Here is a 25,398-nt window from a genome sequence, read left to right on the forward strand (position 1 = left end):
CTTATTCCAAAGGTGCAGTTTCTATAATGAAGTCCAGATTTTTGCTTCTTAACCTTGTTGACTTCCTTAGTCTATATTCAATCTTTCTTTCTTTGACCTGCAGATAAAAACTATCTTGAGTGGTTTCATTATTAGGGGCTATTTGGGTAAGTGGACTCTGGTTATCAAAACCATCACCTTGGTGCTGGCAGTGTCATCTGGCTTGAGCCTGGGCAAAGAGGGCCCTCTAGTGCATGTGGCTTGCTGCTGTGGGAACATCCTGTGCCACTGCTTCAACAAATACAGGAAGAATGAAGCCAAGCGCAGAGAGGTAATAATGAATGGCCTTAATAGTCTCTTTTTGGTTGTGACCATAAATGATACAGTCTTAGGGGGTGAGAATTTGAGGGTTCTACCAATGTTAATGCAAACACCCTTTGACCCAGCAATTCCACTTGTAGGAATTTATCCTACAGACATCCTAGCATGTGTGTGCACAAAGGTGTATAAGGATAGTGCAGCATCTGTCAACATAGTAAAAAACTGAAGCAACGAAAATGTCCATCAACAGGGAACTGATCTAATAAATACTATTCTGTTCATACTGTAGAATACTTTGCAACCATTAAATGAGACAACCTTATATATATTGACTTGGAATTCTGGCTATGAAACACCATTAGATTTTAAAAGCCAGTTTCTGAATAATGTATATAATATAATTCATATTTTTTTAAAGTGTACATGCACTTATTGATAGAAAATGTCTGGAAAGTGGTTTTACCCCAAACTGGTTTTACTTTTTTTTTTTGAGACAGGGTCTCACTCTGTCACCCAGACTGCAGTGCAATGGCATGATCATGGCTCACTGCAGCCTCGACCTCCCTGGGCTCAGATGATCCTCCCACCTCAGCCTCCCAAGTAGCTGAAACTACAGGCACACACCACCATACCCAGCTAATTTTTGTATTTTTTGTAGAGATGGGGTTTCACTATGTTGCCCAGGCTGGTCTCGAACTCCTGCGCTCAAGCCATCCTCCTGCCTCAGTCTCCCAAAGTGCTGGGATTACAGGCATGAGACACCATGCCTGGCCTATGCCAAACTGTTAAAAATGTTTATCTGTGGTGAGTGGGAGAGTGAGGGGTAGTGAAGGAGAAGTAAGAATTTTAACTTTTTATTGTATATAATTGTATTCAAGTATATATTGCTTCTCTTACAAAGTAAGTAACAGAAGGCCGGGCGCGGTGGCTCAAGCCTGTAATCCCAGCACTTTGGGAGGCCGAGACGGGCGGATCACGAGGTCAGGAGATCGAGACCATCCTGGCTAATACGGTGAAACCCCGTCTCTACTAAAAAATACAAAAAACTAGCCGGGCGACGAGGCGGGCGCCTGTAGTCCCAGCTACTCGGGAGGCTGAGACAGGAGAATGGCGTGAACCCGGGAGGCGGAGCTTGCAGTGAGCTGAGAGCCGGCCACTGCACTCCAGCCTGGGCGGCAGAGCAAGACTCCGTCTCAAAAAAAAAAAAAAAAAAAAAAAAAATAAGTAACAGAAAGAATAGATTTTAAAATAAGTTGTTTATTGCTATGGAATAGTACATGTAGGTGCAGTGTATGTTTCAGATGTTGGTTTTTTCACCTTCTATTTCTGTCTAACATTATACTTGAATTAGTTTATCTCTGTATTGGACCTCTCTCTACCTTTTGTTTCAGCCCAGCTAAATTAGTCCCACCACGGCAACTCTGTAGTGGTTGTCATGTTTATGCAGTTGTTAATGTATGCTGTTTTGAGGAGGAAGGACTTTTTTTTAAAAAATGTTCCAAGTCATTGGTTTACTTTTTTCTTGCTATGATTAAGGGCCTAAGAAAATAATGGCTCTTGCTTTATTTTCTTTGAATTACAAAGAAGTCACATATGGAATGGGTCAAGATCAAGGTCATTTCATTTAAAAGGATTCTTCACAAAACGGGAACCTAATGATTTCTTATGAAAACCAAAAAAAAAAAAAAAAAAAAAAAATTAACCACAAGACCCAGAAGGAAACTCAAAGATACTGAGATTTCAAATATAGAATAAATTTTGATGGTTCAGTTCAAGGGAGAAAGGTCCTGGCACAGTTAGAAAAGAGAGGAAAGCTAGCAGGAGAGAAGATGGGGAAATATGAATAGATTGTTTAACTAACTGTCATGCAGTAGAGGGACTTAAAGGCAGTGTTAAATTGGTGAGGTTGTTAAATGGGAATGATGTTCAACAGAAGGGAAGAGTTGAAAAAACATTTTGTTTTTCTAGAAAGGCTTTATTAGAGCAGTTATGAAATTTGAATGAGATTTATAGATCATATAACAGTTATTAGTGTAAATTTCCTATTTTGATCATTGAACTGTGATTATGGAAGAGAATGTCTTTGCTTTTAGGACAAAAAAGCATTTATATCCTAAATGAACTGAAACATTTCAGGGTACATGAGCCTTATATGTGCAACTGACTTTTCTGAGTGAAATTCCAATTCTTCAGAAAAAAATAGAGAATCATAAAACAAATGCAGTAATGGTAGCAATTACAGAATCTACATGAAGATATGTAGGAATTCTTTGTGCTGTTCTATCACCTTTTCTGTGTTTGAAATTTTTAAAGAAAATATTATAATGGTTAACAGTGAAGTGGTGATTGTTGCTGGTTTTGCATGGATGAAGGTGAGTTTGAAACTACAGATTGCTAGGGACTTTCATTCTAAAAATTGGCATTTTTGTTCAAATAGTTTCTAATAAAATAAGAAGGGAATTTGATTTGGCTGTTTCTCTATACAGATGCCATGTATTTCTCCGGCTAGGCTCATATGAATATAGTCATGTCTCAGTAACAGGGATACGTTATGAGAAATGCATTGTTAGGAGATTTCCTCACTATGCCAGCATTATAGATTGGACTTACAGAAACTTAGATGGTCTAGCCTACTACACACCTAGGCTTTTATAGCCTACGGCTCTTAGGCTACAAACATTTACAGTATGCGACTATACTGAATACTGTGAGCAATTGTAACACATTGGTAAATATTTGTGCATCTAAACATAGAAAAAGTGCAGTAAAAATATAATTTTATGGGGCCACCGTGTTGTATGTGGTCTATCATTGACTGAAACATTGTTACATGGTGCATGACAGTATTTGAATCTTTTTTTTTTTTTTTTTTTTTTTTTTTTTTTTTTTTTTTTTTTTTTTTTTTTTGAGACAAGGTCTCAGTCTGTTGGCCAGGCTGGAATGCAGTAGTGTGATCTCAGTTCACTGCAACCTCCATCACCTGGGCTTGAGCAATTCTCCCATCTCAGCCTCTCGAGTAGCTAAGACTACAGGCACATACCATTATACCCAGCTAATTTTTAGAATTTTTCTGTAGAGACTGGGTTTTGCCACATTGCCCAGGCTAGTGTTGAATTCCTGGGCTCAAGTGATCCTCCTGCCTCAGCCTCCTAAAATGCTGGGATTATAGGCATGAGCCACCACAACCGGCTAGTATTTGAATCTTAAATTTACTTTCTAGTACTTATTTAGACTTTCCAGTTATTTTTTCCTGTTGCTTTCATCATCAGTGGCAACCTTTTTTGTCTTATGGCCTTGTCAAAGTGGGCAGATGGTTGAGAGTAAAACAGACTTGAGAAAGAAGGGTATAGACAGACTCCACTCTGCAATATAAAATTAAAGCAAGCTAGCCACCCCGATTCTTTCTTTCTCTTAATTCATCCTAAATGTAGTCACTGAAATCCCCTTTCTCAAGTTGCATGTTGGCTGTCCTCATCTTAAATGAAAGCCATTGTAGCTAGGAATTTCAAAGCCCTTACAGCTAGCACCAGAGACTCCACCCTTTCCTCCCCATCATTTTCCTGAGCCATCCTACTCTCCCAGATAATCCTGTATGCTTATTTTGCCAAGGACCTTTTTATTCTTCAAAACTCATAATTTTGTTCAACTTTCTTTAAAATATTTCTTTACTTCTTCAAATCATCTCTCTCCATAGCAACCAGAATCCAATGAAAGGACTTGGTCCATCTGTTAATTTTGGTTTGTTTGCCATTACTAGTGTTTGTCATGTACATTTTACTTGTACACACACACCTACACAGAGGTGGAGGTCTCTAAGTATCACTATTCTCTTTCTCTCTTTGTCACTTTTTCCCTTTGGCTCCTTCTTCCTCTCCCACTCTCTCCTAGTCCCTTTCCTTGCCATATCTTAAGTCTTCTCTTAAAAATCTAGTCACCTCCCTATTTCTGTGTCCACAGGTTATTAGGCATGGAGTAGGACACAGGGTATGGGAGACTCTAAATACCTATTGCATGAATACTTGCAGCTGCTGAATAACTGTGAACCAATTGTGACTTCAGTTTTATGTCATTAGAGCCTTCTTGAACATCTCATTTAAAAAGCATTCCTTTACAAAGTGCTATATAAATATATCACTGTAAGTACATCATTTAGATGGTGAACAAATAGGTCTAGAAACTCAAATGCAGTTACTGAATTGGGAGTATGGGAGATGGGGGGCATAGTTTAGAATAAAGCACATGGCTAAATGAATTACAAAGGAAAGGTCCTTTTACCTGGTCAAGCATGTGAACTATGGATGTGTATTCAAAATTCAGCATACAGTGTTTGAATTTTGTTTTTGATGATATGGAGCATATGAAGGTATTTTTAAATGTTCAGTAACTACTAACATTTCTTCTAAAAATGTGATTGAGTGGAGGAAAGCAGCATTATTCTATCACTAATTTTGAGTTTTGGATTGTAGGTCTTGTCGGCTGCAGCAGCAGCTGGTGTATCTGTAGCCTTTGGAGCACCTATAGGTGGAGTATTATTCAGCCTTGAAGAGGTAACAACTTTTCATTGTACAGCATGTGTATGTTTTTGTGTCAGGAACTTTGTACATTGCAGTGCAATAATTTTGTACATAATGTACAATATCTGTGTATATCCCAGTCCCTGAGTGCTCTCCCCAGCTTGGTGCTTTACCATGTGACTAGAAATCCAATGGGCAGTTTTCATCCATGAGTTGACTCTCATGTCTGCAGCACAGCTTTTCACCCGAAACAGTTTCTACATATTGACTTAAGTTTGCTTTCTCACCTTCTTTCTTCTAGGTCAGCTACTATTTTCCCCTGAAAACATTGTGGCGTTCATTCTTTGCTGCCTTGGTGGCAGCATTCACTCTACGCTCCATCAATCCATTTGGGAATAGCCGCCTGGTACTATTTTATGTGGAGTTTCACACCCCATGGCATCTCTTTGAGCTCGTGCCATTCATTCTGCTGGGCATATTTGGTGGTCTGTGGGGAGCGCTGTTTATCCGCACAAACATTGCCTGGTGTCGGAAACGAAAGACCACCCAGTTGGGCAAGTATCCTGTCATAGAGGTACTCGTCGTGACAGCCATCACTGCCATCCTGGCTTTCCCCAATGAATACACTCGGATGAGTACAAGTGAGCTCATTTCTGAGCTGTTTAATGACTGTGGCCTTCTGGACTCTTCCAAGCTCTGTGATTATGAGAACCGTTTCAACACAAGCAAGGGGGGTGAACTGCCTGACAGACCGGCTGGCGTGGGAGTCTACAGTGCAATGTGGCAGCTGGCTTTAACACTCATACTGAAAATTGTCATTACTATATTCACCTTTGGCATGAAGGTGAGGAATTCTTTTGTGACTCAGTGGCTGCATGCGTGGCTGTGGGTTTTGGAGGGCAGAGCTCAGGTATCATACAATCCTGATAGCTCATATGGTGCTTTCAAATCCCCCTCACATTATTCCCCCACCCCAAAGCCTCTTTTACCCCACATGTTCTCATAATTTGCTAGACAATTGTACCTCTATCTCAAATTGTCTAAGGCTTAAGCTATCCAAATGCCAGCCTCAGTGATGAAATTTTAGGAAGAGTGTTTTCTCCTTTTCTGTGGAAAACATATTTTGCCCCTCAAAAACGATGGTGAGGTATTTATTCCAGTACATTTTATATTAAAATGATATCTGGCCAGCACAGTGTTACTTCTTATAGGGTGGCTTTAGAGTTTACCAATAAAGCACAATCTTGATTGAACCAGAGAAGTTGCTGGGATTCGACCATTTTGACTGCTAAAATGGCACTTTCCTGTGGTTCAACCCAATATATAGCTAAATATAGTTTTTACAGTTGGTATCAATGTTCAGTTGTCAAGAAGTGGGATCAATCCACTTCACAAGTTATCCTTAGTTAATATTTAAGCTATCAAAAGTGGACATCAGGCTGGCATGTTTTACTTTCAGTACCTGTTACTATTTCCATGTTTCAGAAGAAGCCAGAAAAGAAAATTTGTTGAAGTATTTTCCTCCTCCCTTCTAGGTTTTTGTTTGTTTGTTTCTTTTCTTTAGCACCCTAACTACCAAGTTACTTTCCTCTATTCTCTAGAGAAATGGAGATTCAAGCCAGAAGAGATAGCAACTCAGTTTAGGCATTACTGTAATCTCTAAGATGATGCCATCCATCCCCTCAATACAGGGAAGGGATGGAGACCCTGGGAAGTTTTGCAGTGTTTCTTCAGTTAATTTTCACCTCATGCCTGCATTCTTTCACTTAAAGGGAATTTGTAAACCATCAGAACACCAGATTCAAATGCATTCAAAAATAAAACACAGGCTGTTGAAAAAGCATCTGCTGTTTTGGTTGTCCTTATCATCATTTCCCTCTCTCAGTACAGAATATTAAGAATTTACTATAGTATCCTAGGAGTCAAGAAAAACAGTAGGGAGATAGATGAGCTTTTCCTTTTTTGATTAATCGTGTAGCCATAGTCATGATCTTATTAAAACTTTTTAATTGTTTAATCTTTCTTGATATTGTTACAAAATAGACTGAAACCTCATATGCTATATCCTTTTTGTGTGAGCAATGGGCTAAGATTCAATATATGAGCATGGTTATGAGCATTCCATTTAAATCCCAGCACCAGTCTTTACTAAATCTTGACCTTGGGTGGGCTACTTAACCTCTCTGAACCTTAGATTCTTTGGCATTTGGGAATAATAATACCTGTCTCCTGGGGTTATAAAGGACCCATGAATCTTGCATGTAGAGCATCCAGCATAGAACATGGTAGGTACTCATAAACGGTAGTCATTGTTGATAAGAATTCAAAATTGGTGGAAATGTCTGCATATATGAGAAACTCCATCTATTTTCCTTTTTCTTTGGGAAAGGCCTAATTTCTGCCTCCAGTTCTGTGTTGGTCTGGAGACTTCAGGCTCTTGCCTGATGGACCCCGAATCAGGGTAAGCTTCTTTGCAGTCGTCTTTGCCTGCACGTCCCAGAGAACCCCTAGTCCCTGTAGTGTTACACAAATCTTTACAGCCACTTGCTAGCATAGTGCATAGTTAAATTGTCAATGGCCTGTTTGCTTTGCAGAGGGTCAGTCCTCCAGCCCTTACCATGTGCCAAGCAATCATCATTTCTCACTAACCGTCTATTGCTTTCTCTTCGCAGATCCCTTCTGGCCTCTTTATCCCTAGCATGGCTGTTGGTGCTATAGCAGGTCGACTTCTAGGAGTAGGAATGGAACAACTGGCCTATTACCACCAGGAATGGACCGTCTTCAATAGCTGGTGTAGTCAGGGAGCTGATTGCATCACCCCCGGCCTTTATGCAATGGTTGGGGCTGCAGCCTGCTTAGGTGAGTAGTGTTTGCATTAATTTCAAAGAAGTTGCTACCCAGGTGACATAGAAGAGTTTATTAAACACAATTGACTGTAGGAAAATTTAAATGCCCATCACTTTCCAGTTAAGTTTGCCATTTTCCAAGCACATTAAGAAAGCGTCTGATAGACAGATGAGGAAACTAAAAAAAATAAAAAATAAAAATCATAATAAAAAAGAAAGAGAATTCTACTCTCTCATACTGGGGAAATAATCAGAAATTTGGACAAAGATATCTGCACAAGAATATCATAGTATAAGAGCAAAAAATTACAATCAACCTAAATTTGCACATGAAGGACTGGTTAAATGAATTATGGTACATCCATATGATGTTATACAATGCAGCCTTTAAATATGATGTTAATATGTTTAGCATCTTAAAATATAATGTAAATATGTTTAACATCTTAAAATATGATGATATATAAATTTGTAATAATATGCAAAATGTTCCCAACATAAAGTAGAGGGGGAAACATGGCAGAAAATTAAACATATAATGTGAGCTCACTTATTTAAAAACGTATGTTTTTGCATAGAAAAAAACATGAAAAAGGCATTCAAAATTTTTACTCTGCTTATTTATCAGCAGCGAGCTAATAGATAGTGACGTTCTTTTATATTTTCTGGATTTTCCACAGTGGGCATGTATTTTCTAATTAGGGAAAAGAAGCAACAGAAAAATGAAAGAACAAAGAAACAAGAAGGCATCTTGGACTGGACATGGTAGCTCACACCTGTAATCCTAGCTACTTAGGAAGCAGAGGTGGGAGGATCGCTTGAGGTTAGGAGATTGAGACCAGCCTAGGCAACATAGTGAAACCCCAACTCTACAAAAAATAAAAAGTTAATTAGGTGTGGTGGCATGTGCCTATAGTCTCAGCTACTCAGGAGGTTGAGGTGGGAGGATCATTTAAGCCTGGGAGATGGAGGTTGCAATTAATAGTGATAACGCCGGTGCACTCTAGCCTGGGTGACAGAGCACAAAACCCATCTCGAAAAAAGAAAGAGGGAAAAAAAAAAAAAAAAGAAAAAGAAAAACAGAAGGCTTCTTGTAGATGTTATTTTGAGAACTCTGAATCGTGTCCATTGTAACCTTGCTTTCTTGCGATCTCTGGAGTCTGCACAGTTGTAGGTGAGACCTCATTGTTTCTGGTAGGTCAGCTTTTCCTGGAAAGGCCCACAATTGTAAGAATCCTGTATTTTGCCTGCCTGAGTAGACTATGTCTATTTCTTTGCAGGTGGGGTGACTCGGATGACTGTGTCTCTTGTTGTCATAATGTTTGAACTGACTGGTGGCTTAGAATACATCGTGCCTCTGATGGCTGCAGCCATGACAAGCAAGTGGGTGGCAGATGCTCTTGGGCGGGAGGGCATCTATGATGCCCACATCCGTCTCAATGGATACCCCTTTCTTGAAGCCAAAGAAGAGTTTGCTCATAAGACCCTGGCAATGGATGTGATGAAACCCCGGAGAAATGATCCTTTGTTGACTGTCCTTACTCAGGACAGTATGACTGTGGAGGATGTAGAGACCATAATCAGTGAAACCACTTACAGTGGCTTCCCAGTGGTGGTATCCCGGGAGTCCCAAAGACTTGTGGGCTTTGTCCTCCGAAGAGATCTCATTATTTCAATTGGTAAGGATTTCAGAAAGGGGATAGTGGAATCCACTGTGGAACTCAATATATATGCATGAAATGGGGGAAGACAGGGAAGAGGGGACTGGTTAGGAGCCAGAAGGATAGAACTAGCACGTCCATCTTCAATTTACTTTTTCTTTCTGTTTGAATAGAAAATGCTCGAAAGAAACAGGATGGGGTTGTTAGCACTTCCATCATTTATTTTACGGAGCATTCTCCTCCATTGCCACCATACACTCCACCCACTCTAAAGCTTCGGAACATCCTGGATCTCAGCCCCTTCACTGTGACTGACCTTACACCCATGGAGATCGTAGTGGATATTTTCCGAAAGCTGGGACTGCGGCAGTGCCTGGTTACACACAACGGGTAAGAAGTCTTGAGTGAAGGCAAATTGGATTGTGGGAGAAAGGAGAATACAGAGAGAGAAAGAAGTAGAACCCAGTTTAAGTGAACATTAGTAGCACTTTTAGGACTTTTTGAAGCTCTGAGATGAAAGTGGATAGGTTTTCAAAATCATAATTAGTGTAAAAGGAGTTTGGGAAAGAACATGTGTTTGAGAGATGTGAACTGCTGGTTGCATCTTATAAATAACTCAGTTCCTCCCTGACAAAGGAAACAGCTGCGTTTTGTGCATAGGCAGCACTGAAATTACAATAGCATCAGGTAGTAGTATATTTGCTGGGTGTTTGTTCCCTGCAATCTCCTTGTTATTATTACTTGAGGATGAGAAAACCAAGTTTCAGTGAGGTGAGATTTATACTAGGTTCCCCAGCTAACAAATACTAGAAAAAGGCTTTAAACACAAGTCTTCTGACTGCCAAACCCAAGGCTCTTTCCGTCCTGGGATAGTTCTTATCCAGTAAAGGGAACCCTTCTATTTTTATTGGAAAAGAAGGGAGGTTGAGGAGAGGGGTGGATTTTTTCCCCAAACATGTTATGTTAATCCAGCAATTATATAAGAATTTCACCTCTGAAATTTCTAAATGGTGTGACAGATGCCTTGCAGGATTTAAATCAATAAGGGGACTTCCCTAACTGGTTCATTTAACATCGACTGAATCCCTGCTCCATGTAAGAAGGTATTCCACTAGATTCCAGGGAGACACAAAAATGAGTAAGACCCTTCTGTGCCCTCAAGGAGCATGCAGTGTTTTAGGGAAGGCAAGAACCTAGCAGTGGTTATAGTACAATAGCAAAGAAGGCAAGTGCCACTGAGGAGGCCTGCAAAGAATGTGTATGCTGTTGCTGTGAGGAGGGCAGAGTTCCTGCTGGCTCATAGAATCAGGGAAGGTGCTCTGGAATAGGGGCGTTTGAATTGGGCTGCAGTAGATAAGATTCAGATATGTAGTGAAGAGTATTTAAACCAGAGGAAATCGCAGGGTCTGAGACCTAGAGGTAGAAACACTTGCATACATTTAGGAACCCACACATCATCCTATTTGCCTGGAGCACACGTCCTACTCCTGTGATCCCATACTGGAAGGGCAGCTAGTGATCAAAGACAAAGTTGAAAAGGAGGACAAGTATCACCTTTGGGAATGCTATTTTAAGTACAGATTTATTTTTGTTTTGTTGTGTTGTGTTTGTCTTTTAGGCGATTGCTTGGAATCATTACCAAAAAGGATGTGTTAAAGCATATTGCACAGATGGCGAACCAAGATCCTGATTCCATTCTCTTCAACTAGAATCATAGAGTTCTGGATATAAAGCGGGAAGGACATTACAGACCATGGATATGTTTTATTAACTGGGTACCCAAAACACATTTTCCATATTTGGATGGTGAAGTCACATTAGTGTCTTGCCTCTTTCCTACAAGTTAACCAGTTGCACTACATAATCTCTGGAAATTAATTTTCTCTTTAGGAGAAATTACAGTTAGGCTTCCGTGATGTTACATTAGGAAGATCTCATGAAAGAATAAATAAGATTGCTGTGGTTTAATTATATTTGTTTTTTTAAAGATTTTTTTAACTTAAAAAGTAGTTAGCCAATATGCAATCACTGAAAACTATGCAAGAAAAATTCCAGCCGTCCTGACCTATAACCTGTAGGAAACCAATGAAAAAGTCACTCTTTTGGGATCTAACTGTTGTTACTGGAAGACAAAGTGTAAACTAAGGGGCTTTGCTTTTTCAAACCAGAGAAAGGAAAACCAGAAGGAAAAGGGTAATGGTATTTTCTAGACTGTGAAGATTCAGTTCAAATGTTATCCTTGTTCCTGTTACAATATTTAGCATTATTAGTTTGTTATGTGTGTATGTTTATGTTAATTTTAATTTTGATTATAAGACAATGCTGCTTTGGTTAATCTCTTCTAAATGAATTTAGAGAGATTGACTTTTATAGCTTGCTTGTTCCTGGTACTCTTTTGAAGTGCACAAAGATAAGTTATAGAGCTTTCTCCTTGTCTGCAAAAAGGGTAATTTTCCAGGTGGCATTTGTTAGCTGGTACACAAGGACTTTGCCATGGATTTGTTAGTAGCAAGGAATGATTTCTTCCAGCTTCCTTGAAATGAATAATTAGTAAACTTCTAAGCAAAGTCAGTGAGTAGGAGTTTCACATTTTTGTGAGGTCCTAACTAATTCTCTTACCCAGATACCACCTCCATGAATGATGGTGCTTTAGGCTTCTGGAATATGTAAGAACAGCAAAGGGAACCAAGTCTAGACTGCATACTGGTAAACCAGGGAAGATTCAGAACTGCACCTGCATCCTCATGCATTCCTTTTTAAAGACCGCCAGTACTAAAATAACTGGACACCTCATTGCACCTCCCAGCGATAAGTACGTGTAGCAGGCCAGTGTATTGTCCCTATGAGCATGAATTAGGCTTGGGATACTTCCAAATATATTCAAGGTGTTGGAACAGGATAGGCAGCTGTGACTCCTTCAAGAGTCCTTAGAATTCTAAATAAAATGCAGAGCCATCCTAAGACCCAGGAGTATGGACAAGGCCTGGTGACCACCAAAGGTGCTTGTATCCAATTGAAAAGGTGCCTGTCTCAATTTCATACCACCTTTATTGCAGTTTAAAAAAAAATCACACTCTGGGGACACTTGGTGGAATTACAGAGCCACCATCATCATTCTAACCACTGTTTCATTTTCTGTAATTTTACCTATGTGCAATTACTCCCCCTCCATTCTGTTCCACTTCTTATCCTAGTACCAAATCCTCTGTTTGAGACTGAGCACTGCTCCTGGTTAATCATTCCTACTACAAAAAAATAGCTCCCAGGCCCAGTTAAATTGTAAACCAAGGCTCAGCAGTCTCACAACACATGGACCAGAGGTGACACACAGCCATTTTCTTTGCCATGTGGCCCCGTTGCTGCTGCCATGCCTCCATTTCCACACTGGATGCCCACGGCAGTGAGATTTCACTGCCGGGGTAAGAGTTCAGCCTGGATCATTTTGTAGCTCTGTTCCTAGCACTTCCTACCATCCTTCCAGCCCAGAATCAGTGGTCATTCTGCATATTCCCACCAACCCTCTACCCCCAAACACTTCAGTGTACCTCATTTTAAGAGTTGCTGATCCCTGATTCTAGGACGTTTTTACCCCTAGTTCTTATCTTTCCAAAATCTGAAATTCTTTTTTTGGCTCAGAACTGGGTAGCCAAGGGTTATTTTATTTTTATCTTTAAAATAATCAAGGTGGTCGCTAGAGTTTCTCCTTGTGAATAGATCACTCTAGCACTTTAATGAAAAAGAAAAAATCTCTCTGGGGTATGTTATATCATAGTCATGGCTCAGTAACTACGTATTTTGTCCTTTCCATGCCACTGATTCTTTCATATGAGACTATTTGACTGACTACCCTGTATACTGTGTAGAAATCAAAGTCCTTATCTGTACATTTCTGGTCCAATACCTGTCTTATTAGTTGTCCTTCCCCACTAAAGTTTGCAAAACAGAAAATGTTACTATTTCTGGTATTTAATGACAATGAAAGGTTTGGTCATATTTCATAGTGCAGTAGGGATAAGGAGGGTGTCTTAAGCTTGCCTTTGTGTTTCTTCTAGGCTTTGTTCTTGATTTTAGACAGATGAGCCAGTGTTAAGGTGCTACTTCAGAGAATACATTCGAGAAATCAGATAACACTGTGCCAAGGTATACTTTGTAGATGCTAAGCACCGATTGGCCCTCCAGAGAATGACAATATCCCTTTGATACCTCACTCCTGATCAGTCTCATTCATTAACTTCAGCTTCTCAGGAATCCTTGTAGCTTGTATGCTAGAAGTAGCTATAGTATATGGTATCCACTATACATCCAATCCTATGGTTTGGCTCAAAGTTTGGCTAATTGCAGCTAGAGCTCTCAACTGCTAGCTCAGCACCTTGACACTCTAAGTTTCTTGTCTTGTGGAAAAGGAAAATGTTCTTTCTGCCATTGCCACTTTAACAGTAGGACATGCTTAAGCAACAAATACAGCCAGTATAGAGAGGACTGTCAGTAGCATCAAATGGCCACATACCTCAATGGCAGAAGACTAGATGGTTTGTGATTTAAAAATTAATGAGTCGAGATAAAACTATTTTGGTATTAAATGAGGAGATTGCCTGACACAAGGGAAGGGTTTACAAAAGAATGCCAATTAGTGTTTCAATGGAGTTAGGATTTTCCAAGGAAGAGTAGCTGGTAGCCATCCAGCCATAAAATGAATGAGAGTCTATAGATTTGTAAAAGTGAAACTACTATATTTTATATCTTCAAATCTTCAATTTCAAGAATTTAAAGAACCTGAAACAGTTAATGCATGATTCGTTATATTGAAGGGAAAAAACGGGGGACTGATAATACAAAATAATGGCAACTTTAAAGATCATTTCTACTTGGATGTTTGGTTAGAAACATATTCCAATGCTCTCCTCTTTCTCTGGCCACAGCATCCTGGCTCAGCCCCGCTATGGAGTAGAGGTGGTAAGATCCACAGAACAGATATCCTCTGGTAGATAAGCTGACATTGATGATACTTTGAATTTGCCAGCTGGTGAAGCAAACGATTAATTTGTGATTGAACTGAAAAGCAGTTGAATTGTTTTGGCACCAAAGGCTGAATCTAAACCCTTTACAGGAAGAGCGGAGCATAGTATACATTTCTTAGCAAATCTTCAATTCTGTTTGAACATGATGAAGTAACCAGGGCTTAGGGAGATCTAAGGCCATGAAGTAATTCACAACCAAGATCTTATGAATGCATTAAGGTGTGAGGGGGCAAATATGTTTTCAAAAACTTAGTGTGCAATAGAATCCATTATAGAAATTAACCACTGCTGTATGTTTTAAGTAGTTCAATCACCTGTTGCGGTTCGGTCTTGATTTTCGTTTATTTTGCTAGGTGATGAGTAGGAAGATGTACTTGTTATCCCACACTATCTCTTGTTTTGTTTTTTTTTTAAAAAAATAATGAACAGTGCAATCTTTGAAGTTGAGTTTTTAATAATGATAGCGAAGACAATGGTGAGAACTTGAAACAGCTAGCATATTTTATATTGCCAAAGTACTTACTAATGACTGACCACACTGTCTTGTGAGGAACTGGGTCCCCTACACTGGATCAGAGCCAAATGCAAGCCACCCATCAGTTCAGAGGAAGCAGGAGAACATCTTTTGGGTGGTGCATAGAACGTTGAGCTCTTAAAAACCCTGAGAAAAATTAGGAATTTAGAAAGTAAGTGGGAGGTAGAATATTGAGTCCTTTTTTAAAAAAAAAAAAATTAGATGTCTAAATATGTGGTCTGAACTTAAGTGTCCTAAAACCTTTTTTTTTGTTTTTTGTTTTTTGTTTTTGAGAAGGAGTCTTGCTCTGTCGCCAGGCTGGAGTGCAGTGGTGCAATCTCAGCTCTCTGCAATCTCTGCCTCCCGGGTCCAAGCAATTCCCCTGCCTCAGCCTCCCAAGGAGGTGGGACTACAGGCGCACACCACCATGCCCGGCTAATTTTTGTATTTTTAGTAGAGACGGGGTTTCACCATGTTGGCCAGGATGGTCTCGATCTCTTGACCTGGTAATCTGCCCATCTTGGCCTTTCAAAGTGCTGAGATTACTAGGCATGAGCCGCCACACCCAGCCAAACCTTGATTTTTTTAGCCACCTCTGGGATTGCCTGGGTTCCCTTTGGAGAAGAAACTAAAAGTTATGGCCATGGAAAAAGCCCTGGTAAGAAAATATTTGGATGGTGTAAGATGGTGGAAGGAAAGCCATCCCACACCCCTATAACATATGTTCTGGCATTTATAAACTGCTTGATCGTGTGCCGCAAGGGGGAAAAAAGTCAAGTAATCCTCCAAAGGCCAGGCTTTCTACGCAAATGAGTGGTTCAAAGCAGTGTTTGGCTCAAGGGCAGTCTAGTTTTATGGATAGGGCCGACCCAAGACATCTGCTCATGAAGAAATGTGGTATCTGTTGCCATTTCCTAAACTATAAGGTTTAGATAGATTGTCTTGAATTTTGATAGCAATTTTTTAAAAATATATATTTTTGCCTCCTCATATGTCCTTATTATATATGGGGGAAAAAAAAGAGTTCCTCAGATCAGAGCTCAAGAGCTGTGTCAATTTGAAGTTCAGTCGGTGTAGTTGTCCTGAGGTGATCGCTGACTCTGCTCTGTTTCATATTTCAGTTGCTTGCTCCAAGGAGAGAAGTTCTGAGAACAATGGCTGTTAGCAACTTTAAGTTACTCCCCAAACGTTTGCTGGCCACATTCTCATTTCTAAACATCTGGATCTGGGTAAAGGTTTGAATAGATGTAGGGAACAAAATTGGTTTTTCCATGGTGTAGTCTAATTTTGCCAAATCACCCAAGAAAGAAAGTATATGACGTGTGGAGTTTGCATTTCTTGGATGGGACCTATCAGATCACCCAGCCCAGTCTTGCAGTCATAAATTCCTACCTCTTAGTTCCTGCCAAAGGGCCTTCAGCCTCTGTGTGCACACTCATTGAATGAATGCTTTGCCTAAAATTTGGCCTTTTGAAGAAAAACAGCATGTAATAATATAAAAATATGAGAGTTAAAAAAGAAAAGATCTCTGCCTCTCCTCTCTCTGCCTCGTCCACCTTGCCATTTGTCTTGTTCTCTTTCTCTCCCCACACCATGCCCTGAATTCAAATTTCTCTTTGTTTTATTACAGGCATGTTGTTTTGAATGTGGACTTTGTGGGAGGGAGATGATTGCTCTGAGAACAGAAACTGGAAGATACTTCTGAGTTGATGGGACCAACAGGGCTTTGCTCCTCTGTGAGGGCCAAATCCATTGATACTTGTCGGGGGTGATGAGGGCTTTAGCATCTCAAGGCAGACATATGAAGTATTTACTGCTAAACTGTATTACCTACTAGTTCAAATCTGTTGGAATTCAGGGGCAGTCTAAGATTTGGTGAGTGAAATGCCATCTGGCAAAATTGAGAAGAGGGTGTGGCCTGAGAGGGGAATGTTCAGCCTCAGTATCACATTAAGGGTACCTCAAAATACATGGTCCTTCCAGCTTGTTCGTTTTCCTCCCTCCATTTCACTTTGTCCCTCTTCTTCCTTTCTCTCCCATTGTCCTGCCTTTTTAGCACTCAGCTTTTTATATAAGTATGTATTTACTTTTTATTATGTATTTGGTCCTTTGGGACTATGTGATGATTAAGAATTTATTCCATTCAAGATTTTAAAATGATGTGTTTAATATTTTGTTCTCTTAAGCTGTCTTTTGAAGCTATGCTGCTAACCAGGTATAGGCCAGAAAGGAGGTGGCCCTGTCAGTACCTTGGTCACATCAGCTAAGGGGGACAGTGATGTCATGTGGGTGACTCTTCTTCATTTGACCAAGGCCAGCCTCCTGCTCTTACCTCTGCCCTTTCATTTCTGGCTATGGGAAAACTACCACCTGTTGGGTGAGCCAATGAGGCCAGGAAGATCAGAGGGGCTGGGTTACAGCCCATGGGCCACTATTTGAATTTCTCTGTAGTAAGCTCTTTGTAGGGCTGGCTCCAACTGCAGTAGCCAAAGAAAACCTGTCCGACTCAACATTTTAATGCCTGAGAGTTGGTGAAAGTTCAGCTGAAGCTAGTGTCTAGACGTCAGCAGTAACTAGGCATCCAGAAAGTAGCTTCAACCAAAGCTAATAGAGCCCAAGTTTCTGCAGGAGGTTTGGTGCTGAGCTGTCCTAGAGCAGTTGTTTATCTGAGTGTTGCTATCCCTTAGCCATGCTTTCTTAGCTTTATTCTCGCCTGTTCCTAGGCATAGCCTGAACCAGAGCTATGGCTCATTGCTCGCTTTAGTCTACTCCCTAGTCATGTGGAACAACATAGTCTAAAAAGGAAGATGTGGACTGGGGAGTTAGGAGACCTGATTTCTATTCCCTATGCTTCTACTAACTAGCCTTGAGATCTTAACCGCTCTGTGCCTCAGTGTTCCCATCTGCAAAATGGGGATAGTGTTAATTGCCCTACCTACCTCACAGGGTTGTTGTGAGGATAAACTGAGACAATGAATTCAAAGTATGTTGACAAGTAAGTGCTATGCAAATTGTAAGAAATGGAAACAATCATGTTAAAGGCAATGGAATGGACATTGGCAGAAGGGTTAATGGATTGTCCAGCCCTTTCTCTCTGTGGCTTAAACCCAGGTCGCCATTGCTTTATACATTTCCACTTAGCACAGATTTGTAATTATGCATGTAATAAAGCACAGCCTTATCCACCCTGGTGTCTGGTGTGTTTCTAAAGACCCTAAACTTGGTAGCTATTGATTTCTGATCAGAAAGCCACAGGGGCAGAGTGGAAGGCTCAGGGGAGGGTAGTATAAAACACAACTGCACACCCCTACTGGCAGGCCCACTGCTTAAAAAGGTTTATTAAATACTTATTTTCACATTTACAGACTCAGTAATACTCTTTACCGTAAGGAGGCAAATGAGAGGCAGCTTGCATTTTTGGAGATGTTCCAGATACCCAGATACCTCATTCATTATGGCTACTTAAATGTTCCTGTCTCATACATCGGTGATACTTTCCTGATGATGTGAGAATTGGCTGGGAATTGTATTTTTCTCTCTCTTTGAGCTCTTAATGATGTAAGGTCGCGGGCTTTGACAGGCCTCTTGCCTACAGCTTCTTTGTACAAGGTGGAGGATGGGTGATCAAAACGGTCCTCCCATGAGTACTAGGATTCTTAGTACCCTCTTTATGGTGTATTGGGATTAAAATGTCTTATGTGCGAAATCCTCTGAAGTTACCCTGTAGATTAAAGTGGGGTGAGCTATGGGGAGGTTGTTGTATCTGCAGACATTTTCATGCCTTGCTGGAACATGGAAAGCTACACTTTGAAGTACAGCTTTCCTACTTTCTCACTCTATTTTTCCTGTGTCTGACTCCCCCACTCCCTCCTGCTCTTTGTTAGCCAGACAGTACTAGGAAGACAGTGTACCATGTGTCCAAGTTTTACTTTAAGAATTTCCCTAGTTGACATTTGATCACACTTGCACTGGTGTTGACTTGATTTCTTGTTGCTACTGAGAACTTTAATGACTTTGGCCTAGTTGGTATCATTTCAGGAAGGACACCTCTATGTGAAAATGACTCCCTCATAAGCCTAAAATCCCATGAAATTTCAGTTATTGATGTTATTTGTCATTTTACTGTGCCCCTTCCACACTACCGTCATTCCTGCCTCTAATCTCTATACCTTTTAAGAAATAGCAATACATCTGTTACCAGCTATCAACAACTTGCTGTGAATCAGAATGTCATGTCTAGTCACTACAGAGCTCAGATAAAAGTTGCTTTGATGGAATATGAGGTACGGACCTATCCATCATCTCTTACAGGCGCAGCCCAGAGAAAAAGCTGGAAATAACCACCAGATGTCAGTGCAATCATTAAAATACTGATGTGGCTGAGGTCCGGCCAGAGGGGAACTGTGTCTGAGGGGTAGGCAGGGCAGAAAGCATTAATTCATACATGTAGCTAGGTGCTGGGAATGCAAAATTCAATCACATGAGTATTTCTTCCTTTATCGGACATTCTCTTAATGTACATAATACACTTTATGCTTTTCTTATTGTTTTTAAAGAAATCAATCACAAGGCAGTCCCTGCCTGTGAGGAGCTTACTGTGCTGGTATCTGAAAGTTGTATTTTCTTTTTCAAAGCAATGTCCCAGGTGAAAACAATGAGGAAAGAAGGGCTCTAATTCCTCCCTCAGTAGGGGTGGCCATATAGTTTGCTTTATGACTAGGGCACTTTTGCCAGTGGGAGGGACAACAGGCATAAACTAGGACTCTCCCAGGGCAACCAAGAAGTACAGTGGTTCTGTTCCTTGGGGATCTTCAGTTCCTGTCCTTTGGACTCTAACTCCAGGCCTCCCAAGCTCCTTTCCTAGCATCTCAGGCTCTGCCCTCCCCTTGAGCTCCCAAGGCCCCTCCCCTGGACTCTCTTTCCTTCCTCATAATAAGCACTCTCAACTGCTACTGGGATATAGGATAAGAGAAATGCTCAAACAACCTCAAGTAAAAAATTCATATCTCAAAAACAAAAATAGAGCTCTGAGCAGAGAGCAACATTCAGGGTAAGAGGTTCACTGGTGCCTCCTCAAGCTGCCAGGTTGAGGATTTTCCATACCTATATGTTGCCCACTGCTAGTGTCTCTAAATCGACCATTTGAGCATCTTCACCCCAGAGGTTGCAAGTAGAAGAGAAGGTAGAGAAGATGGAAAAAGCATAGGATTTGATACCAGAGGACCTGGACTCAAGGTTTACTACCTTGAGGAATTGGCTACCTTTCTTTCTTTCTTTCTTTCTTTTTTATTATACTTAAGTTCTAGGGTACATGTACACAACGTGCAGGTTTGTTACATATATATACATGTGCCATGTTGGTGTGCTGAGACAGAGTCTCACTATGTTGCCCAGGTTGGTCTACAAAGTCCTGGGCTCAAGCGATCCTCCCACCTCAGCCTCCCAAAGTGCTGGGATTACAGGCATGAACCACTGACCAGCTACCCTCCTTGATGAAACAAAACTCAGGATCTCTACATTTGGCCTTGGATGAACAATCTCCTCTTGAAAAGGGGCTTCTGCATCTCACAGTATGGCTTTGTGTTTCACAAGATTCTCCTTGCCTTGGAGGCAGTTTTCCTAGTTACCTCATTGGCCTAGGGGTGTGGTGGAGATCATCCCCTTTTTAATATTCTGGCTCAAGTGTGCCTCCAGAGCCCAGCTGAACTGAAAGTAGAACTTTTCATCTAAAAGTCTGGGAAAAATGAGACAGAGCCATCGTCATGTGCCATGAAATCAGCCCAGCTCACCCATATTGGTGACTCCCAAACCTAGCTGTGCATCAAAATCATCTGGGTATTAAAAATGAGACTCCTGGACAGTTTGGCTTCAGACCTTGAGCTAGTATTTGGAAAACCCTGGAGGAGCATTCCAGGCTTCATCTCACCCTAAAGTCTTATCAGCCTCCTGTGTATGGGCCCATCTTAACACCTGCCACCACCTGAGAGAACTCATTGTCCTACTTGTTCACTATTGTATCCCAAGCATCAAGTGTAGTGCCTAGCACAGAGCAGGACCTCAGAGAATACAGTGCTTGCTGAACGCTGGCTGGCGGTGCAAAATAGGACTGCTTAGTTCCTGTTTCCTGCCTGGAGATATGTCTCTTACCTGGTCATATACCACCTTCTGGGCACACCACACTTACCCAGCCACAGGGGATTCTGATTCTTATATTACAAGTCACAACCTGATCATCACCACTGAAGTACAACCCTGTGTGGGTGATGGAGGGCATCTCTCCCACCAAAACGTTTCCCGACTATTTTTCCCTCTGAGACTCTGAACATGTCTCTAAATCAGGGCATCCCAGGTACACTCAAACGAGGCTTGTCATTTGTGGTTTTCAAGAGGGACACACTCACTTTATTCCCCCCTGCTCCAACTCCCATTTGGCCACATCTGAGCCTACAAAGACAGAAAACCCTTGCCCCAGAGATCACCCAGCCTGACAAAGTCACTTGTACCCCATCTGCCCTCACCTTGTCCTCAAGCATGATGCCTCTTGCTAGTTCTAGTTACAAAATAAAAACTCCCTTGTCTATAAGTGGTAAGCAGATATGGCTGTGTGTATGTAGAAATGAGGGTTGTCTTCATTAGCAATAATATACCAGAAGTGCTTTATTACACATCCTTGAACTTTACTACAATCCTGCGATATAGGCAAAATATGAAGAAACCAAGACTTGGTTGTGATTTGCTCAGTAACTCAGAGGCAGGAAGTGATGTAACAGAAACTGGAACTCAATGTCTTTGACCCCAAGCCCAATGATCTACTACTAATTTTGTGGCTTAGTGCTCCTGTTCATCCTGAACATTTTCAGGCCAATTTATGGGAAGAAGGTAACAGAAGCTTGCCTGGTGAAGTTGGGCAGTTGGCCTAGTGTTAGAAATTTGCTGTGGGTAAGAATCTGCATAGAGACATATAGATGATTAGAAACAATTCTAGGAAGGGGACCTCCAAAGAGATTTCTTTTAAAATGTGAATGTGAAGAAATTGAGAAGCGGGAATGGATAGGGGATGAGGAGCAGTGTCTGGAGTCCCATATTAATTTGTCTCCCTTAGTATTACTTGGAGTTTTACCAAGAGCTTGTATTACTTTTCTTATTTTTTAGAAGTAAAGGTGCAGGAAAGAAAATAATATTTTTGTATGTGATTATAAGGATGTGTTCGTCTCATCAATTGGAAGCTAAATTTGTTTTTCCTATGAACTAATGATGAACAATGAAAACTAAAGCCTCAGGTCCAGTAAGTGGATGTTATGACGAGAATTTCCATCCCTAGCAGGGGGGCCATATGACTCATGCAGGCATCAGGGGCTGTTTTCTTTCATAATCTAACACAGCAGCCAGAATTATCCTTTTAAAACATTAATCAGATCATGTCACTTGCCGTATTTGAAACCTCTCGGTGACTTCCCATGATATCCAAGGCAAATCCAACCCCTTCCCCTGGTCTCTGAGGTTTTCCATGTCCTTCATGTGGTATGGCTTGCTAACCTGATGTGTTGAAGTGTGTCCTCCAAAAATTCATGTTGAAGTCCTCATTATCTCAAAATGTGACCTTATTTGGAAACAGTGTTGTTGCAGATGTAATTAAGTTAGAATGAGGTCATACTGATGTAGGGTGGGCCCCTAATTCAATATGACTGTTGTCCTGATAAGAAGGGGAAATTTGGATGCACGGAGAACATCATGTGAAGATGAAGGCAGAGATGGGGTGATGCTTCTACAAGGCAAAGAACTGCAAAGATCACCAAAAATCCACCAGATGCTGGGGGAGAGGTGTGAGACAGATTCTCCCTCCCAGCCCCCAGAAGGAACTGACTCTGCTGACACCTTGATCTTGGACTCGTAGCCTCCAGAACTGTGAGAGAGTACATTTCTCTTGTTGAAGCCCCCAGTTTATGGTACTTTGTTACAGCAGCCCCAGCAAACTAACACGCCTCCTCTTGCCGCTCACCCTCTTCTCTCACTTGCCCCCAGCACAGTATCTTTTTTTTTTTTTTTTTTTTTCAGTTACACACATACACCAAGTTTATTCCACCCCAGGATCTTTGCACTGTATGTTTTAGTTTTCTTAAATGTACTTCCCCCAGACCTTCACATGACTGGCTCCTTCTTGTCAATCAATTTAAATGTCTTTTCTTACAGAGGGCTTCCCTGACCGCCCCACCCCCACCCCCAGCCATTTTTAATTGCATCATGCTCATGTTTTTCTTTGGAGAAGTCATCATTATCTGGTATTTTCTTGTTTGTTTATAGTATATCTTCCCCAATTACCATGTAAGTTCCATAGGCTTTTTGTTTGTTTGTTTCAGAAATGGGGTCTTACTCTGTCACCAAGCTGGAGTGCAGTGGAGTCATAGCTCACTGCAGCCTCCAACTCCTGGGCTCAAGCAATCCTCCCACCTCAACTTCCAAGTAGCTGGGACTGGACTGTGGGAGTGAGCCACCACACCCTGCTAGTTCCATAGGTTTTTTTTTCACCCTTGTATCCCCAGATTCTACTTAGACTTACCAGACACACTATAAACATTATAAATATGTATTGAGTGAATGGGAAGAATTCTTCACTGACAGGCTCATTCATTAAACATTTATTGAGTCTCTGCTATTTGACAGCTACTATGATAGAAATTGACGTACAAAGTCTAATAAGATAGGGCTCCTGCCCTTTGACTTCTTAAAAGGCTGTGGCTCCTGCCAGGTTCCAATACTGGTGGAGTAGAAAGAGCATGGGCTTTGGAGTCTGACAGGCCTAAGTTCATATCCTAGCTCTGCCACTTACTAGCTGTGTGGTCTGGGCAAGGCACCTAACCTCTCTGTCTCAATTATCTCTTCTGCCAAATGGAGATACCCAGAGAACTGTGGTAAGAAATAAATGAGATATGTAATGTGTGTGAAAAGCTTAGCAGTGCCTGGTTGGTACCCAGTAGGTTCTCAAAAAAGGGAATTTCCCTTTCTACTTCCCTCTAGTGAGATAACCAAAGCCCCTCTTCTCACAGCTGTCTGCCTCTGTGGAGGAAATTAGCAGTTCTCCAGGACAGCAGTAGAAATAATTTGGCCTGAGGGGAGCCCCCGGCTTACTCCAGTGCTCTTATCAGGGATCCCTGAGGAGCCATTCAGGTGGAGGTGCCCCATGTTGGAAATAAAAACCCAGTGTATTTCTCTTCATGCTCCATATATGAGGTAGCCATTCATTCATTCATTTGTTCATTCATTTATTCAGCAGCTATTTATTGAATGTATATTCTAGGCACGGTGCTAAGTGCTAGGAATATAGCAGCAAATAACAACACAGACACGGGCCTCGTCTTCACAGTACTTGCAGTCTAGTGAAGTTTTTGTTGATTTGTTTTCCCTGTATGCCTCCAGTAAATATTTATTGGGCCTGGCAGCTCTAGGCTTTCTCTAGCTTGAGAAAATGGTGACTATGGCAACAAGACTTTTATCATACCACTACCAGCCGTTGCCCCAGATGACCAAGTGGCCCTGGATCTGGCGCAGGCAGAGAGAAAATGTTTGTCCTTGGAGTTTTACAGGCTTAGGAACTCTCTGCAATTTATTCTTAAAAGTTCTACATATTGAGTGCTCTGTTTCAAGCACTAGACTTCTTGCTTCACATCCATGGTTTTGCTTAATCCCCCACAACAACCTTGAGAAGTAGATACTGTTATTAAACCCGTTTATGTCAGATAAAGAAAGGGAAGTGTATGCCAGTGGGTAGGTGAAGTGACTTGCTCTGGGTCACACAGATAGTAAGTGGTGAGGTGACATTCAAGTCCAGAGCTGTATGACTCCTGACTCGTTTTCTACAGTACCACAATGTTTCAGATATTTCCACAGGATATTTCTGCAAAGGAAGCATTACACAGGGCTGACTTGCTGGAACCTAGGAGAGCCCTTGAAAGAAAAAGTAAAGGCCAATCACACTCAGTTTATAGATGTGAATCCTCAAGTTTCCATATCTTCTTGTATTAGTTATCTGTTACTGTGTAACACTCTTACCACAAACTTAGCAGCTTTAAACAACACACAATTATTACTTCACAGTTTCTGTGGGTCAGGAGTCTTGGCATGGCTTAGCTGGGTCCTCCATAAGGCTGCAGTCAAGGTGTTGGTCAGGGCTGGTCTCTCATCTGAGGCTCAACTGGGTAAGAATCCACTTCGAAGCTCATATGATTGTTGGTAGCATTAAATTCCTTGTGGGCTACCAGACCAAAGGCCTCAGTTCCTAGCTTACTGTTGACCAGTTGCCACTCTCAGTTTCTTGCTGTATTAGTCGGGGTTTTCCACAGAAAAAGAACCCCTAGGATGTGTATATGTGTGTGTGTGTGTATGTGTGTGTGTACATATGCATGTGTATATCGAGAGATTTATTTTAAGGAATTGACTCATGTGATTATGGAAGTTGGCAAGTTCAAAATCTTCATGGTGGTCTGGCAGGCTGAAGACCCAGAGAAGAGCTGGTGTTGCAGTTCAAGTTCAAAGGCCATGCACTGGCAG

General features: G+C 41.2%; 1 protein-coding gene across 2 annotated transcripts in view; it reads left to right on the plus strand.

The window, feature by feature from the left end:
- Positions 1-18,040, plus strand: part of CLCN5 (chloride voltage-gated channel 5) — a 173,936-nt gene extending 155,896 nt beyond the window's left edge. For both annotated transcript variants that reach the window (XM_030934234.1, XM_030934235.1), the window contains exons 9-15: positions 104-310; positions 4,767-4,847; positions 5,116-5,658; positions 7,487-7,673; positions 8,941-9,339; positions 9,495-9,711; positions 10,940-18,040. In XM_030934234.1, coding sequence (XP_030790094.1) covers positions 104-310; positions 4,767-4,847; positions 5,116-5,658; positions 7,487-7,673; positions 8,941-9,339; positions 9,495-9,711; positions 10,940-11,030 — 1,725 coding nt within the window. In that variant the 3' untranslated portion in view covers positions 11,031-18,040. The remainder of the gene's footprint in view (positions 1-103; positions 311-4,766; positions 4,848-5,115; positions 5,659-7,486; positions 7,674-8,940; positions 9,340-9,494; positions 9,712-10,939) is intronic.
- The last annotated feature ends 7,358 nt before the right edge of the window (positions 18,041-25,398 follow it).

Source organism: Rhinopithecus roxellana, chromosome 7 (genome assembly GCF_007565055.1).
Source record: "Rhinopithecus roxellana isolate Shanxi Qingling chromosome 7, ASM756505v1, whole genome shotgun sequence".
Classification (NCBI taxonomy): Eukaryota; Metazoa; Chordata; class Mammalia; order Primates; family Cercopithecidae; genus Rhinopithecus; species Rhinopithecus roxellana.